This window comes from Nilaparvata lugens, chromosome 14 (assembly GCF_014356525.2).
Source record: "Nilaparvata lugens isolate BPH chromosome 14, ASM1435652v1, whole genome shotgun sequence".
NCBI lineage: Eukaryota > Metazoa > Arthropoda > Insecta > Hemiptera > Delphacidae > Nilaparvata > Nilaparvata lugens.
This window is the reverse complement of record NC_052517.1, coordinates 13234804-13252884: the sequence shown is the minus strand read 5'-3', so window position 1 is coordinate 13252884 and position 18081 is coordinate 13234804. Positions and strand designations below refer to the sequence as shown.

Sequence of the window (18081 nt, the reverse complement as noted above, 5' to 3'; positions counted from 1 at the left end):
CATTTGATACAGAAAATAGTAAAATGTTGATACTGTTGCATCTCCTATATCTTTGGGAAGATACATAAGATTCGTAAAATTAACATGATTTGATGATACAAACAATAGTAAATTTTGATACAGAATAGTAAATTTGATACAGAAAATAATAAATGTTGATACTGATGCATGTATAAAATAATAAATGTTGATACTGTTGCATGTATATAATGTGAAAACCTTGGTATATCCAATCGTTAGTAGGCAGACTAACTTTGAATATATCCTATATCTTTGGGATGATACATGAGATGATAAAATAAACATGATTTGATACAAACAATAATGAATTTTGATACAGTGGTACGATACGAAAATGTTGCAAAAACCTCTACAGTGATTCCACTTAATTTTAAACTCTTTTCAAATGTATCTCAAAACGATATTCAATTTATTTTGCAATTTTTTGCAGTCTTTTCTGTTCTTAATTGAATTTAGATCTGAACTGTATCACATATTATGACACAATAGTCTTTACTTAACTGAATTGTTGGTACAAACCCATATTATTATATCAGGCATCTTCATGAATAACATATACTTGATACTTCATGAAAATATCTGAAATCCATCTCTAGTTAATACTTCATACCTAGCATTTGAGTGGCTAATCTGAAACGTTTCAAAAATAAAATAATACAAGTAAAGCCAATTGAAAAATCTCGTTGAATGAAATGTTCCACAATCATAATTTTCAAATTATGACTCATTAAAATACCATTGAATTGTATTGAAAACTAGCAGGTAACCCATGTTCCACAAGGATCTATTTCAAGTGAAATCTTGAAAAGTTTGAAATAGGCCTATAACCATCCTCGGTTAATTAAGAATCTATATGTAAAATATCAAGTTAATCAGTACAGAAGTTGAGACGTGATGATGCGTCAAATATAATTTTCCTATCCCGTTCGTGTATAAGCCATTCTTTCCTTTATTAGTACTAGCCGTCAGGCTCGCTTCGCTCGCCACATCCGTCTGGCCAAGAGGCTCCGCCCCCTGGAACCCCGACTGGATCGTCAAAAATAAGATCAGCGGGCTCGCTTCGCTCGCCTGCATTTTTCATTTGAGCATGCTTCATTCTATCAAGAAAGTCAAAGTACTGAGAAAACGCAGAAAAGCTGAAAAAAACGTTGGAAAAACGCTGATTTTGGGCGTATCTTTGATAAAATATTGAAGTCACCTCATCACAAAATTGACCCTAGCTAAACCTCTGTACCAAATTTGATCATTTTCTGTCTATTACTTGATGAAAGAACTGAGAAAACGCAAAAAACCGCTAATTTTGGGCGTATATTTGGCGTTATTTCAAATTCCTTCTAACACAACATTATTACACCCCAGCTGTGCTTCTGTAGTAAATTTGAACATTTTCTGTTCATTTGTTCTCGATAAAGCTGAGAAAACTCTAAAAAAAGCTGGAAAAACGCAGATTTTGGGCGTATCTTTGGAAAATTTCCAAATCCGTTCTTAGTGCGCCTCTGACGGACTAACTGAACATACCTACCAAATTTGAACGTTTTTGGTCCGGAAGATTTTTAATTGTTTGCGAGTGAGTCAGTCAGTCAGTGAGTGCCATTTCGCTTTTATATATAAAGATAGATTAATGAATTGTGTAAAGATGCATTATTCTACCTGATGTGTTCATTATCAATATAAATGACTCATTATTGTCTATGAATAAAATCGTTGAATAAATGTTATTATTGATGGAATTATTTTTGAAATAATTCCACATTTTTGAGTTTTGGTAAAAGTTACTCTGTTGACAAAATTTGGGAACAAAATAACGATGTTCATGATCTATCTATAATATTATAATTAAGGAAAGAACTGTATTATACAAATAAGATAGATTGTATCTATGAAATATCAATACAATATTCTATTGAATAATATAATGCTTTTATGATAACTTTGGAAAAAGAATTTTCAGAGAAACTTTCAAACAACCTACAAATTTAAAAATAAAATAGATTGTATCAATAATCATTATTAAACGGAAACTCAAATTAAATGCTGTAAATCACCCCAAAGACTTCTTCTGCTATATTGCAAATATTGACAACTGGGTAAACAGCTTGATGGAAATTCGATGACAAATAATTTTACAATAGTAGCGCTCATCGAATTTCCATCTAGCTGTTTACCCTGTTGTCAATATTTGCAATATATCAGAAGTCTTCGGGGTGATTTACAGCATTTAATTTGGATTTTTTTTCAATACTAATTTTAATAAAGAGATATATTTAATGAGGAAAAAAATGTGATTGTTTGCGTGAGAGAGACATAAGAGAAAAACAGAGAATGAGAGAAAAAGAGGGAAGGTCAATGAGAGATAAATTTACATAGAGGCAAAAATTCTGTGAAAATCAAACTGATTTTCCTAATTTTCCCGAGAAAATACGTCATTATTATTTATCACTCCAACAAGTGGTTGTTTATCCACGATAAACAGGTAGAGAGAGATGGAATATTGGGAGAACAAATTATGAACAGTGAGAGAGAAAAAGAAAGAGAGAGAGAGAGAGGGGATTAAAGTGACTGTATAACGATATAAGAAAGACAGAGAGAGAGAGAGAATGTATAACGATTAAAGAGAGAGCGAGAGAGATAGTATAACGATGAAAAAGAGAGAGTTAGGATTTTAGTTCAAGGCTGTGCAAAGGCTAAAAATAAACTTTCTACTCGTGATATTTTTCCAAGTTTTTCGATTTGTATATCATCAAGCTATCAAAATGAAAAAGTTCTCTCAGGACAACATTTTGTTCTGATCATTACTTTTTGAGATATGATCGCCAAAAGTTTAAATTTTTGGGACAGAACATTTCAAATTCGGTAAGAGAAAAATCCATGAGATTTAGAGGATAGATTCTTCATGGTATTGTTTATCTAGTAGAACAAAATTTTTCTGAAAATATCAATTTTTAAGATAGTTTTATTCAATTTACTAAAAATAACTTTTAGTTGAATTATTTTTGGTACATTGAATAACTTTTCCAAAAATTGATATTTTCAGAAAATTTTTGTTTTACTAGCTCAACAATATACCATGAAGAATCCATCCTCTAAATCTCATGGATTTATATCGTATCGAATTTGAAATGTTCTGTCCCAAAAATTTTAACTTTAGGCGCTCATATCTCAAAAATTAATGATCAGAAAAAATATGTTTTCCTGAGAAAACTTTTTCATTTTGATAGCTTGATGATATACAAATCAAAAGACTATGTGAAATATCACGAGTAAAAAGTTTATTTTTAGCCTTTGCACAGCCTTAATAATAATTATTAATTCATTAGCATTTGAATAAAAGCAATATCTCAGTAGTTTCCATCTGTAGATTGTATCAATCCCAATAAATACCAATACAATTTTCTTCAAAATAATATCTTGTATTTGTGATAATTTTACTTTCTGTACTCAAATTAATTCGACTGTACAACTTTGGTAAGAGATTTGATTTTTTTGTCAGAGAAACGTTTCAAACCAGCCACCTCAAATGGCCGTTTTAGCAACTTGCCAAACCAACAATTCAGTTAAACAAGGTTCAGTAATGGTTTGGCAGATAATAGTCGTTACCGCCATCATACTGGAAGCTCCACTTGATGGCCACATCCGGGTATTGCACTCTCCACAGCAGAACATCCGACTCCTGGATCTGATCGCAGAAACTGACATCGAGTAGTTGCAACTCTTTGCAGTTGTTTAGGAACCTGCAACGTTATTATTATTATTAGTAGTAGTAGGAGTAATAAATTACCTCCGGTTTTTGGGTCCTCTTGCTCTCCCACTCTAGATATCAAGCTACACCAAACATATATATATATATATATATATATATATATATATATATATATATATATATGTAAAAGAATTAACCGGGTACATCCGTTTGTTTTGACTTACTTGAGTCTGACGTTTCGTCGCCATCGCAGACGACATCTTCTGAGGGTGGCGTCGAGATCCACACTGAGTCCTAGGTATTCTTTCTGGGTCGAAGAGCATATCTCCTACCCCCTCCCTCCACTTGCTTGTGCTGGCGCTGTTGGGTGAGTGAAATTCCAGGAAAGTTGTCTTGTTTTGGTGACAATGGTGCTGTAGCGGGTTTCATTGTACCAGGTACTGGGCGTTTGGTATTCAAAATAATCACCCTCAGAAGATGTCGTCTGCGATGGCGACGAAACGTCAGACTCAAGTAAGTCAAAACAAACGGATGTACCCGGTTAATTCTTTTACATATAATATATCCATCCGCGAAACACTCAAATGTAATATATATATATATATATATATATATATATATATATATATATATATATATATATATATATATATATATTATGTTATCACTATAATTCACTTACTGTTATCTGAATCTTAGTTGTGTAATTTTAATTACACATATTGTAATTTATAGTAAATATAATACCATAATTATAACTACTTATTGAATAATACTGCTTGCAGGAACTGTCCCCCAATCTCAGACGCATAGTCTTACTGGGGGAATTCCACTCAATCAATATGTTTTTTCTACTGTTTTTTGTAAAAATGTGATTCTTATTTTGTTGAATATCAAATATAAATATGTACATGTATTGTATGCCAAGTGGAAATAAACGAATTAAATTGAATTGAGTAGTTCTGTGAACAGTAGACCTCGCGCTCAGAGAGTTACATTGACCTGTTATGTTTTCTCAAAAATTAATAAATAATTTATCAACTAGAAATGTCTAGAAAAAGTCCTAAATAAACATGGAGCTTCTGTCCTATATCGTACCGTGACGTTTCGTCCCGGAATGTGAGTGTGAGCGCTGTTTTCAGGTCTACAACGTTGATGGAAAGATACAATTTTCAAGATGTTCGATGTTTTTGAACGGGTAGTATTATAGTCAACTGTCTACTAACGTTAATGGAAAGATACATTTCCAAGATGTTCGATGTTTTTGAACGGGTAGTATTATAGTCCACTAGACAGCTGATTTATGATGAATAATTCTATAGTCTGATTTTTACGGTAATATTGGCGTATGAAGTAGGCTCCTTTTTCCTTTTATATTATCCTTGAAATGTAAGATTTCCAAAAACCTTGTATATACGTCGACGCGCAATTTAAAAAGGAACATACCTGTCATATTTCATGAAAATCTATTACCGCGTTTCGCCGTAAATGCGCAACATAAAAACATATAAACATTTAAACATTAAAACATTTAAACATTAAGAGAAATGCCAAACCGTCGACTTGAATCTTAGAACTCACTTCGCTCGGTCAATTACATTCGAAGATGTTATTATATGCTCTATCTTTTTCTAGTTTTATACAAATGTGGTTGAAATATCAGTACAAACATAAACATCATTAGTAGATATCGATTAAATCATGAAATATTTATTAAAAATATACAGATAATAAATGGGAATATCCAAAAATAGGAAATTGATAAAAACAATATAGAAATCGTGTATACCCTTCATTTTTTTTAAACTTTAAAATAGTTCAACAACTAGTTTCGACCCTAACTTAGGTTTCAAAAACCCAATTTTTTTTTTAAATAAAGGGTACTACAAGATTTTTACTAATTTGTTAAAAAGTAGCCCAAGTGAGAGAAGTGTTCTTCCAAAAATAGGAATACACTGAAACAGATTTTTTTTAATCCTGGAAACTGATTAATTTTCTTATGCAATAACAATTTCAACGATTTCATTGGTGATCATATTCTATTTGGAAAACAACATCCAGTTAGAAAGCTGAAAAAACATTAAGCTGTCCCCATATTTCTCACCAACTCAGTAAATACATTTTTGAATGTCTGATGTGCCCTTTCTTTTGCTTTCCTGTGCCATCTTGCAACTTGCTAATTCTCATGTTGCAATTAATGCAATAGCTCATTTATTGTGCCCTCATCAATAATTGTACCCATTCTATATTTGAGCTTCAACTATACCACAGAGAAAATATATTCATTATTACTCCGTAGCTATACTTTAAAGGCAATTTTGCTACATTGTTGATACTGTAGAATGAATTATACTAGTAGTTATGTGAACAGTGTAAAAGTGGTAAATTGTAAATCCTTTATAGATGATACGGTGTTCTTGATATTTATAAGAGCGGTTGTTAAAATCCCTATTTTGCGAATAAATTCACAAAAAGTTAAGGCCGTCCGGCTCACAAAATCGCTGGGTTCAAACCGCAGCTCTAGCTCAGTGGTAGATACATGAATTTTCCCAAGTATAATTAATCGCCACAGGGTTCAATGACTGGTGATTAATAATTCTTACCGCCGCTTCTATGAAGTTCTTGAAGAGTACCAATAAGGAAACCAAAAAGATAGTTGATGACTGATTACCAGTAACCATGTATCCAATTGAGAATAATGAAGACCAACTATGGTTTTTTCTAGTTGATTTTTAAAACGCTCACTATGAATGCAGGTATCCACCAATTTATCTTTCTGAAATTCCTTAGAACTTATTAATATAATTATCAATATGTTTTTTCTGGCGAACTAGTTTGACTATCATTCAAAGGATGATAAGTATTTAATGCTCTTAATAAGATCAATATTAATTGATTCACTAATTTTATATGCTGCAGAATATTTTTTCTTGGTACTGAGACAGCCCAAACTGTATATCACGAGATGAATTAGGACAAAATAAACTTCTATGATTTTGTATGCTGACATAAAACACAAAATATATTCCCATAAAACAATATATATATATATATAAATATTCTATATCTATAATTCCAATATATATATATATATATATATATATATATATATATATAATATATATATATATAAATTCTTTAATAGTTAAACAATTATCACAAGGTTTACTAGCATTCACAGTTGTGAGCTTTAAAAATTATGAATATATTATATTTAATACTGATACTTGGACTTCAAGTCAATTCAAAATTCTACAATATAAAACTTGTTCGGTCTGTAGATTTAATAGGACATGCTTTGATCAATTAGCAAATAATAATTATTAAATTTATATTTAAAATCTCAGGGTTTTTAATGAGTCCGTGCCGTGCATGGAAGTAAGCTTCCTACATAAATCAAATAAATTCATAAACGTTCTTATAGACTATAGGATAGCACTCAACACGTTGCGAATTTTTCTTTGACTGATTTTATTTATATAGCGCTTTGATTAATTCCCCAACTCTAATAAAAAGGCCTTTATAAAACGAGCTCGTTTGAACTAACACTCGCATTAATGATGTTCTTGTAGGTCTTGTAGAATAAATTAATTATTTCCAATAATTAATTATGCAGGTCCTTTTCGTCTCGGCTGGGCTCGCGCGTGGTCCAGATTTCTTATAGATTTCTTTCCGTATTAAAGATATATTTATGGGAATTGATTACAATTAAGAACTCTTAAACAACACTGAGTTCACAGATAAATAAACATTAATTACAAATAGTTCAAATTTAAAAAGGGATTGGCTTGATAATTTTTTAAAATTTAACAAGAAGGAAGACCCTAATTTCCATGTGCATCCTTTCAGAACGAGATCACTAGCCAAAGAGAAGTGGTTTTCAGAAAAATTTTATCTCTTCCTTGAACGATTTGTAAGCTTCTTTCTGATTGGCTTTTAATTTAGCAAAACTCAATACAATTGGTTACTTCAGATTCAGGGTTTCGTCAACTTTATTATAGAAAAGTAAATAAAAAGTTTTTATATAAATATATGGAGTGATTGTCTTAAACTATTCTAATAAATAAATCGTGATATACGATGCTATCATGCAACATTATTTTATTTTTTATTCGAGTTTTGTATACTCTTGATTTTCGTGCTTTTTTAGATTGTAATAAATATTTATGCGGCAATAATAGTTGTCCCTATTTATTTACATAAACCTTCCTTAGTATACATGATAAATCTTTTGTGAGTAAACTTTATAATTCAACTTGTACTGGTTGATCGAACAATCAGCTGATTCGTTAGGTGTTGATTCAAATAACTATCGATTTATCCTACATCGATTGATTCATTTAAACGTGTAAACAAACAATTCTAACCTCAAATGTACATGCAAACTTTTATTTTTTATGATCTGTCAATAATAAATAAGCCGCTTTATAATTTTTAATTCTGCCAATGGATCCTCATTATTGTTGAATCACAATTATGCATGTTTTTTCTTATCATTTTAGATAATACGATTACTCTTTATCACTAACAACATTCGATTTTACTTGAGTGGTTCTTTGACTAGGTTATCTTTCCTTTCCATTTTATAATTCTATTAAAGTTCAATAGTTCATTTCAAGAATATTTTGTGGTGCTAAAATACCACGTGACAACAGTAGACCTTACGCAGTATTCTCATCCACAAGTACCTGATTGAAACCTTATAGAAATACCTATATAGACCTTATAGAAATACAGCAATAGACTGGCTTCTCCACACATCTGTGTAATCACTAGTCAGCTGATTTATGATGTATAATTCCATAGGCCCCCATCCACTTACAGTTTGAACTGCAGTTCTTGACTGCAGTCAGAACTTTGAACGGTGGACTGTGGACTGTTGAAAAATGTTCACGTCAGTACGGACTGCAGTCCGATCGTTGTCTTTATATGTACAGCAGTTCGATCGTTGAACTGTCGCACCGTGCGGCAGTTGACAGTCCAACGATCCGCCTGCCGGATTCCCCATCCACTTACAGTTCTAACTGCAGTCCCGGACTGTCTCAGTCTGCAGTTAGAACTGTAAGTGGATGGGGGGCCTATAGTCTGATTTTTACTGTAATATTGGCGTATGAAGGATGCTCCTTTTTCCTTTTCTATTATCCTTGAAATTCAAAATTTTCAAAAACCTTGTATATACGTCGACGCGGAATTAAAAAAGGAACATACCTGTCAAATTTCATGAAAATCTATTACCGCGTTTCACCGTAAATGTGCAACATATAAAGCATATTTGAGCATTTAAACAATGAGAAATGCCAAACCGTCGACTTGAATCTTAGACCTCACTTCGCTCGGTCAACTACAGCTGTTTAAAAAAGTATCAAATCAGTATGAGATTTTAAGGATTTGTGTAGATAGACCCGTATATTCATTATTTATTTGATCTTTGGGGGCCTAGGATCCCCTTGACTACCCCCCCCTAAATGGCGCCCCTGACAGCAACACTATGTCAATCACACTAATAAAAAATTCTGATAACAAGGTTAAAGCAGTTTGGAAATTAGTTAGAGCCGAATCTGCCAAGAATAATGTATCACAATCAGAGACTCGTATAATTAATGATTCTGGAATCTTGAAAACAGGTAAAGAAGCTGCTGACTTACTCAATAAATATTTTGTCAACACACCACTTAAAGTACAGAGCACAATGACAGGATTGACTAGTACGAATAAATTCTTGGATTTCTTCACCATTAATGAACAAAATAATATGCATCTGAATAATTTTGATCCAGTAGGAGTTGGAGAACTGGAGGAGATAATAAAGCAACTGAAGAATAAAAGATCCTATGATTGTTTTAATATTTCAAATAATTTAGTGAAACAAACAGCAGTACACATATTAAAGCCTCTTTCATTTATTTTCAATGGATCAATGCAAGCTGGTTATGTTCCATCCAAGCTTAAACTGTCAAAAATAGTTCCCATCTATAAGAAAGGACAACATGAACTTCCAGAGAATCATAGACCTGTGGCAAATCCTCCGATATTTCTAAAAATTTTTGAATATGTTGTACTTAAAAGGTTAAGAAAGTATTTGAGCCAGTTACAATTGTTGTCACCCAAACAGTTTGGTTTTAGGCCTGGCTGTTCAACAGGCGATGCTCTTTTTTCATTCATGGATGAGGTGCTTACTTCTGTGGATGGTGGATCCAAGGCATGTGGATTAGTGGCTGATCTTTCCAAGGCTTTCGACCTTGTTAATGGAGAAATTTTGTGTCATAAGTTACAGATGTATGGGTTTCAGGATGTAGTTCTCGGATGGTTTCACTCTTACCTCTGTGATAGATATCAGCGGGTTGAGATTCAGTCACCCCCCTATATATATAATTCAGAATGGTTGAAGACAAGGAGTGGAGTCCCTCAAGGATCGGTGCTCGGTCCACTCCTCTTCCTTCTGTATATAAATGACTTACCATCTTATCTGGAACCGGCACACTGTGTGTTATATGCTGATGACGTAAGCATTTTATTGAGGAATAACTGTCAGAAAGAAATGGAATCTGAGTGCAAAACTGCTTTTGAGAAACTTGAGATGTGGCTGACTGCTAATATGCTGATATTGAATCATGGAAAGACTAAGCAATTACCTTTTAGAACGGCTAGAGAAGTAACTTTGGGAGTGGAAGACAGCAATGTGGAGTCTGTAAATGATATTAAAGTTCTAGGAGTTGTATTGGATTCTGAAATCTCATGGAAACCTCATATAGAATCTTTAAAAAACAAGTTGAGCTCTGTGGTGTTTGTTCTTAGAAATTTGAAATTATTATTAGACAATAGAACCCTCAAAGATGTCTATTTTGCAATGTTTCATTCTCTTCTGGCCTACGGAATCATTTTCTGGGGAAACTCAACTCAAGTAATAGACATCTTTCGAATCCAGAAGTGGGCAATAAGAGTGATGGTTGGAGAGACAATACGATCAAGCTGTAGACCACACTTCAAACAGATGAGAATTCTCCCTCTTCCCAGTTTGTATATTCTAGAGGCTTTATGTTTTATTGATCAAAATAAGGACAAATTTAAAACTGGTGCACGTTTCCACAGTTACGGAACTAGACATCGTGAAGATTTAAGAGATGATACCCACAGAACAACTTTATATGAGAGAGGAGTTAAAAGTGCTGGGATTCGACTCTATAACAAATTACCTGCCAGCCTTAAAGCAACGACAGGCCGTAAATTCAGGGCCTTGATGAAAAATGAATTACTGAATATATGTGCATATTCAATTGAAGAATTCCTTACCTATTATGAGGTACAAAATAATAAGTTTGTAATGTTTTATGTAAGTTAAATGATTTTTTTTTTTATTCTTCTGAATAATATTGATTGACAAATCCGAATACCCCTTCTATAGGTGGTCAGTGGATGATTAATGATAATAATAATAATAATAATAATCAAACACTGCCATTATAACGTGGACCCCACTATTGTAATAAATAATATTTAAATATCCACCCCATCTGACATATTTTTTTCTGGTTTTCAGCCTAATCGGCGTCTCGAATTCGAATTCCAACATTTTAATATCTGAAGTTTACAGATAGTGATTCAAGGACACATTATAATTTGTAGCCTATTTTCCAATAGGCTATATTTTTGTATTTATAGGCTATTTTTATATTTCCAATTTTGCCAACCTGATCGAATTGACTGATAAGCCGCATCAGAGGGAGTCGGATTAACGAGTACAAATAAATAAATAATTTTTCATCGTCATCATCGTCGTCATGAATTGGGTTTTTCAAGCCTGTTCCGGTGTCCATCTCTTCCTCGGTCTACCAATACTTCTTCTCCCTAATGGCTTGTAGAGTAGGGCATTCAATGGAAAACAGTCTTGTGCCATTCAAAGGACATGATCTGACCACTTATTTCTATATGTTTCCATCAAACTGAACACTGGTTGGACATCACATTCTCTTCCTATATTTTCATTTCGAATCCGATCCTCTCTTGTGCATATTTTGACTTGTCTGAGGAATCGCATCTCTGCTGACTGTATTCTTGATTCAAGCTTCCTTGTCAGCACCCATGCTTCACTTCCGTAAGTCAAAGTAGGTATTGCCATGGCTCTATAAAATTTAATCAAGGTGTTCCTTCTGGCTCTACCTTTGAGGAATCGAGTGATTGCTCCGCATACCAGCTAAGTTTTGATTCCTTTTTTGGACATCTTGATCATAATCATATTATGTGATATTGCAGCCTAGAAGTAACCGCTACACCTCCATGAAACACCTCTGAAACTGTTCAAATTTAAGGTGCACGACTGACTGGCAAACCATCCTTTTTAAAAATAAAGTGAATTTTACGAGAGCAGAATCAGCATACCTTAATTCTTATTTGTTAGCACGTATGAACTAGCTGCTCAATTTTGTAATATTGTCTTTATTATTTGGAAATGAAATCTAAATAGCAATGTAATAGTAACAATGTGTATTTTAATGTGTGACTGTCTATTTCATGTTCTATTTGTGTGAATTTGTCTTGTGCTTTTTTGGCTGGCTGACAATAAAATTGTTTTTATTTATTGACCGAGCGAAGTGATGTCTAAGATTAAAGTCGACGGTTTGGCATTTCTCTTAACGTTTAAATGTTTATATGTTTCGCATTTACGGCGAAACGTGGTAATAGATTTTCATGAAATTTGACAAGAATGTTCCTTTTTTTAATTGCACGTCGACGTATATACAAGGTTTTTGGAAATTTTGGTTTCTGATTTTGGTTTTGCAAAGGTTTCTGATTTTGATTGAAAAATCAGACTATAGAATTATTGATCATATATCAGCTGACAAGTGATTACACATATGTGTGGAGAAGCCAGTCTATTGCTGTATTTCCATAAGGTCTATAGTTTCAATCAGGTACTTGTGGATGAGAATACTGCGTGAGGTCTATGTTAACAGAACTACTAGTTTAGATTTTTGAAGTTTGATATCTGTTCCAAAATCCTGTCTTTCAATACAGTACTTTTTTGACCGTATCGGCCACTTGCCATGAAAATGCATGATTTTCGTTCTAATTGCAGAGATTTTCATTCTAAACTGTTTGCTTATTATGTTGGGCTTATGCTCAACTCCTCTATTACTGACACGCGTCAAAATAAATCATGTAATACAAATAATACAAATAAATAATTGAATAGATTACTTACCTGAGACAAATATCGGCAGTGATACACCTCAGCCCGAGTAAATCAAGCTGCTGTAGCCTGGGACATCGTGTTACAAATGGCAGCAGATCTCTGTCGGTGATACCACGCAATGCCGCCATAAAAAGCTTCCTCATGTTGGGGCACCCTTCTGCTAGAGATGCCATACAGTCCCCGGGTATACTCAGGCCCAGACTGCAAAGTTAACGAAATTATAATAAATTTAGATTGTCATAAATATCAACAATTACATACACTACAGAGAATGGCACAAACTGTGATGTCTCATACGAGTACAGGCTCCGGTTATACAGAGTGCGGCAGCAAAACTTCCTTTTATAAAGTGACGCCATTCAGTCAGCTGATGTCGTAGTAGAGCGCAATTGGTCATGTTAGAGAGATCAGAGCATAAAGTCATAGATGAAAAATAGCGTAAGTAGATATCCCATGGTATAGGGCGTTTATGTCGCAACTTTTACTGTTATCTCAAGCCGATTACTGTCGATTTTTACTGTTTTTTGGGGTGTGAGTGTATGAACGACACAATATGAGAGACTACCAGCGTCACATAGCTTCAGGGGAAAGAACTACGTGGACTATCGGCTTGAGATAACAGTAAAAGTTGCGACATAAACGCCCTATACCATGGGATATCTACTTATGCTATTGCTTCTCTATGATAAAGTTTTCTTCCCGACATGTTCAGTCACCATCATGCATTGGAACAATGAGAAGCGCACATTTGCCGGGACTATTTTTCGAGCGGATGTTCTGTGATCACAACCCAGCGCGCATTTCGAAAACGTTTTGATTCAGCCCCTCTGGCTACTATCCCGGACCAGTGCGGGACAACGTTCAGACGAGTGCGACGAGACAAAGAACTGGAGTCCTACAAGTAAATCCTGTTAGTAAAACCTAACCTAGAAAATCCAACCAGATTCCGAAATCACAAGTTTTGTCTACCAAAATTATTGGAGATTAGCCTAAAAATTTGGGTAATTAATAATAATTATAGTGCAGTTTTTACAAGCTGAATTTAATTCAGGTTGTAGTGTTTTAATGAATGTTCTAGAGATTGTTTTTTGCAAATAAGTAAAATTTCAAATTTCACAGGATGTCTTCTAACCATTATGCCAATGTTGTGTTGCCTAAGCTATCAAAAGAAGAAGGGACCCAAAAATTCATGAGCAGTGAAAGAACGCTTCTTGTCGATCTGATTGAAAAATAAGTAGATTTCTTCCAAATTATTAAAATCATCAACCCTTTCTCTTATCCATCTAGGTCAGCGAACAACATAATCATCATCACTGTCACTCCCAAATGCCAATTCGTATGCTCTTCTTCTAGCATTATTTTGCCTTACATATTGAAACAAAAATTTAATCTAATAACATAACGCCTGCAATGCTGGCAGGAGTCATGACAAACGCCAGAAATCGATTTACTCAGTGTATAGAGAATAGGTGACGTCACCTGCCTGATATGATATTCAAAACTAATTGAAACGTTAAATGTGTCTACATCACAAAAAATACAAACTTTCTGATTCATACAATAGTTATTTATGTATTAAGCGCGTAAAACGCAACTTTTCCGCTCGAATTACATACAATTTCTTTTCTACAATTGCAGTATTGGATTCCAATACTTTTTTTCTAAAACAGTTTTGTGTATAATTTATCCAATTATTTTGATAAATCAATTTAATTATTCTATCTAATCATAATAATTTATTTTATAATGATATATTATTAGAATAAAATAAAACAATTAGTATCAACAGCAAAAAAAATTTGGTAGGAACGTGATTTGAACCTGGAAACCTCAGCGTAAGAGAACGCTCCAGCCGTCTTCGCCACCAAGGCTGATGGAACTAAAGGCGAAAAAGTAGGAACATGAACTTATTGGAATAATTACATTTTTCTTACACAAATATCTGGTGTGGCGCACTCGCACAACTTTCCTTGCCGTTTTGAAAATTGATCACCTGACGCTAGTGTTCCCGCGCATCTCAAATCTACTATTCAGAGATCCAAGCCAGCTGGTGACAGGACAATAACGCTGGAGACACATGAGGTCTGCTATCTCTTCATAGTGAATGATTTAATAGAATCAACAGTCGCCAACAGTTTGCAATTGAATAATCACATTTTCTCGAATTTCAAGCTTATTTTCAATTTTAGGTGAAAATGATATTGAACATTAATTGTAGATTTTCATGCTCAATCTTTTCCACTTGGATTTTATTGTTTAAATTGTATCTGAAGCCTGATAATTGGGAATCTAAAATCAAACTTTGCATAGATGAGGGGGAGCTCCTGAAATTTTTACAGATATGGGACTTGTCGCAGTTGATAGAGCTTATCAATGACTATTTTAGGTATAAATATGATCAAAATCATTAAAGTCGTTTTCGAGAAAATAGCAAAAACCCCTGTTTTTCACAACATTTTCGCCATTTTAGCCGCCATCTTGAATTGCATTTGATCGAAATTGTTCTTGTCGGATCCTTGTATTGTAAGGACCTCAATTTCCAAATTTCAAAAGTCATTTCGTTGATTGGGAGATGAGATATTGTGGACACACACACACACACACACACACACACACACACACACACACACACACACACACACACACACCCAAAAACCACTTTTTTGGACTCAAGGGACCTTGAAACGTATAGAAATTGAGGTACCTTGATTTTTTTCGGAAAGCAATACTTTCCTTACTTATGGTAATAGGACAAGGAAAGTAAAAACGTAGCCTACTGCACATGCGCTGCGGTTAGCGAGCGTAAAATAGATTCTCACTTGCTCCTCACAAAACAGCTGTTTTGAGATGAGTTTTTGAAGAAGAACTTTACGAGCGGTTGTAGGGAATAGCTATTTATGTATTAAGAGCGTAATGCGTGACTTTATCGCTCGCACAAAACAGTTATCACGCGACGCGAAGCGTGATAATTTTGCAAGAGCGATAAAGAAGCATTACGCGCGAATTACATACAAAATTTTTTCTACAACTGCCCAAATCTGTTAAATTACTTATATCGGCGGAGTTACAATTACCGACTTTTTAGGTTAAGATCTGACCTTTTGGCGAGCTGCTTACCATCAGCTGATTGGCGAGCCTAAAAAAACTCTTCTGCGCATGCGCGAATGATTTGCGAGCGTAAAGGAAATTTACTGCGCATGCGCGGATGGTTAGCGAGCGAAAAAGTAGATTCTCCTCAGAAATAAGCTGTTTTACGAGGAGAATTGAGTATGTAAATTCTTTCTTTACGCGCAGTTGTAGAAAAAAGAAGTTTTGCTGCCACACCCTGTAATTATGTACTGTTCTTACCACCAGCCTAGATCAACCTCCTCTAATTTAGAGCACTGACTGAGCGCTCTCACTCCCACCGGCGTAAGACTATACGTTTTCCAGAAGTCAATTGTCACCAGCTCCTGGTTGAAATTACCCATGGCCTGGGCCACTTCGTCCATACTAGATACCCTCACACAACCACCTGAAATAAGCGAAAAACGTTCACAAATTACAATAATTAATAAGAGTAATCTATAGGATTCAAAATCATTTATTTGCAATAAAATAATACAGATTGATAAAATAAATATTGTAACTTACAAGATGGCACTACCAGCAAAGAACAACTTGTGCGCCGGCAGTGAGTTCGAACAACTAGGTACAGCAAACATGCCAATAGAAAGAAAAAGAGCTTATTCAAACCACTAGAATAAATAAAATTATGGAAACCAGGTCACATCTCAATACTTACAAACGATAAGACAAAGTAACAAAATCACAAGCAAATGACAAACTCAAAAAGACCAATTCAAGGAAGCCATAACAAATATTTTTTTAAATTTATAACACAAGAATGAAACACTATATAATGGATATGAATAATTTAAAATAAACATTTATCCTAATCCAATCCAGTATAAGATTCATTATGGATTTTGTAATTCTATTAATAATGAATTCAGTTGGGACTTTATTTATAAACAAGTAACACTGATATTCAAACTGACGTCTACATACACTTAAGCTGGTAAAGTCAATATCAAATTGTAATGGATTGCAGGGACGCAAATTATATGGATTATTCCTCAAGTTGAATGTATCACTATTCTTATTAATGAATAATATGATACTTTCAACATATGTTTGCCTCACTGTAAGCACCTGGAATTCTTGAAAAAGACGTCTTCTAGGGTACAATCTTGGCCTGCATAATGCAGCTCTGATAAGGTGTTTCTGTAATGTCAATAATTTGTTCATATGGATATCATAAGCAGCCCCCATATCTCAATTCCATATTGGAAAAGTGATTGCGCATAAGCATAATAAATATTTTTCATTATTAAGATAAGATAAGATAAGATCTTTATTCGTCACATTTGTTTGCATAAATACAATATTTATCAAGCCATGACATGTCAATAATAAGAATACAATAAAACAATTACAAACATTACAATCATAACACATAGGAACACGTCAAAAACTATGAAAAGTTTCATAATAGAATGAAAGTTACTTGAATCAAAAAACAGTTAGGCATAAAAAACGAGAGATCTATGGTTGGAATAGTTCTTCAACCTTGTATGGGCAGCTATTGACAAGATAATACTTCAATCTATTTAAAAAACATCCATTAGTAGTGTCATCCTTCAAGTAAGATGGAAGCAAATTGAACATTTTCATACCCCTATACCAAGGGCCTCTTCCTACCAGGTCTAATCTAATTCTCGGTAGCTGGAAATCGTTTTCATTACTTCTTGTTGAATAGGTATGCGTGTGTCTGGGTTCCTCAATATTAATTCTATTTTTCCTGATATAAGTCACCAGCTCCTGTATATAATTGCTGGTACCGTCAGAAGATTATTTCTTACGAAATGCGGTTTGCAACTCTCTCTAAATCCCAATCCATATATTATTCTAACAGACTTCCCAAAGGCAGATTGCGTCTCTGTCTGCTCTTCCATTTGTGCAAGATGAGAGGCATGAAAATTCACTATGCTGGTCTTTTCCAGATGCATCTTCAACCCATTTGACTGAAACCATGCTGTTAAAGGTTCTGAAGCCTTCAAGATTGCCTCTCTCACCGTTTGTCCTAATTCAGGCTCCACTACCGCTGTTGCATCATCAGCAAAAAGTA

At 34.0% G+C, this 18081-nt stretch overlaps 1 protein-coding gene across 1 annotated transcript in view; it reads right to left on the bottom strand.

Annotated features, from left to right (window-relative positions):
- The window catches only part of LOC111054873 (F-box/LRR-repeat protein 4), a 63613-nt gene that overhangs the window by 7026 nt on the left and 38506 nt on the right, over nt 1-18081 (bottom strand). The window contains exons 10-12 of the mRNA XM_039440778.1: nt 16260-16425; nt 12921-13112; nt 3619-3752 (exon numbers count right to left, since the gene is read on the bottom strand). Of these exons, the coding sequence (XP_039296712.1) occupies nt 3619-3752; nt 12921-13112; nt 16260-16425 (492 nt within the window). The remainder of the gene's footprint in view (nt 1-3618; nt 3753-12920; nt 13113-16259; nt 16426-18081) is intronic.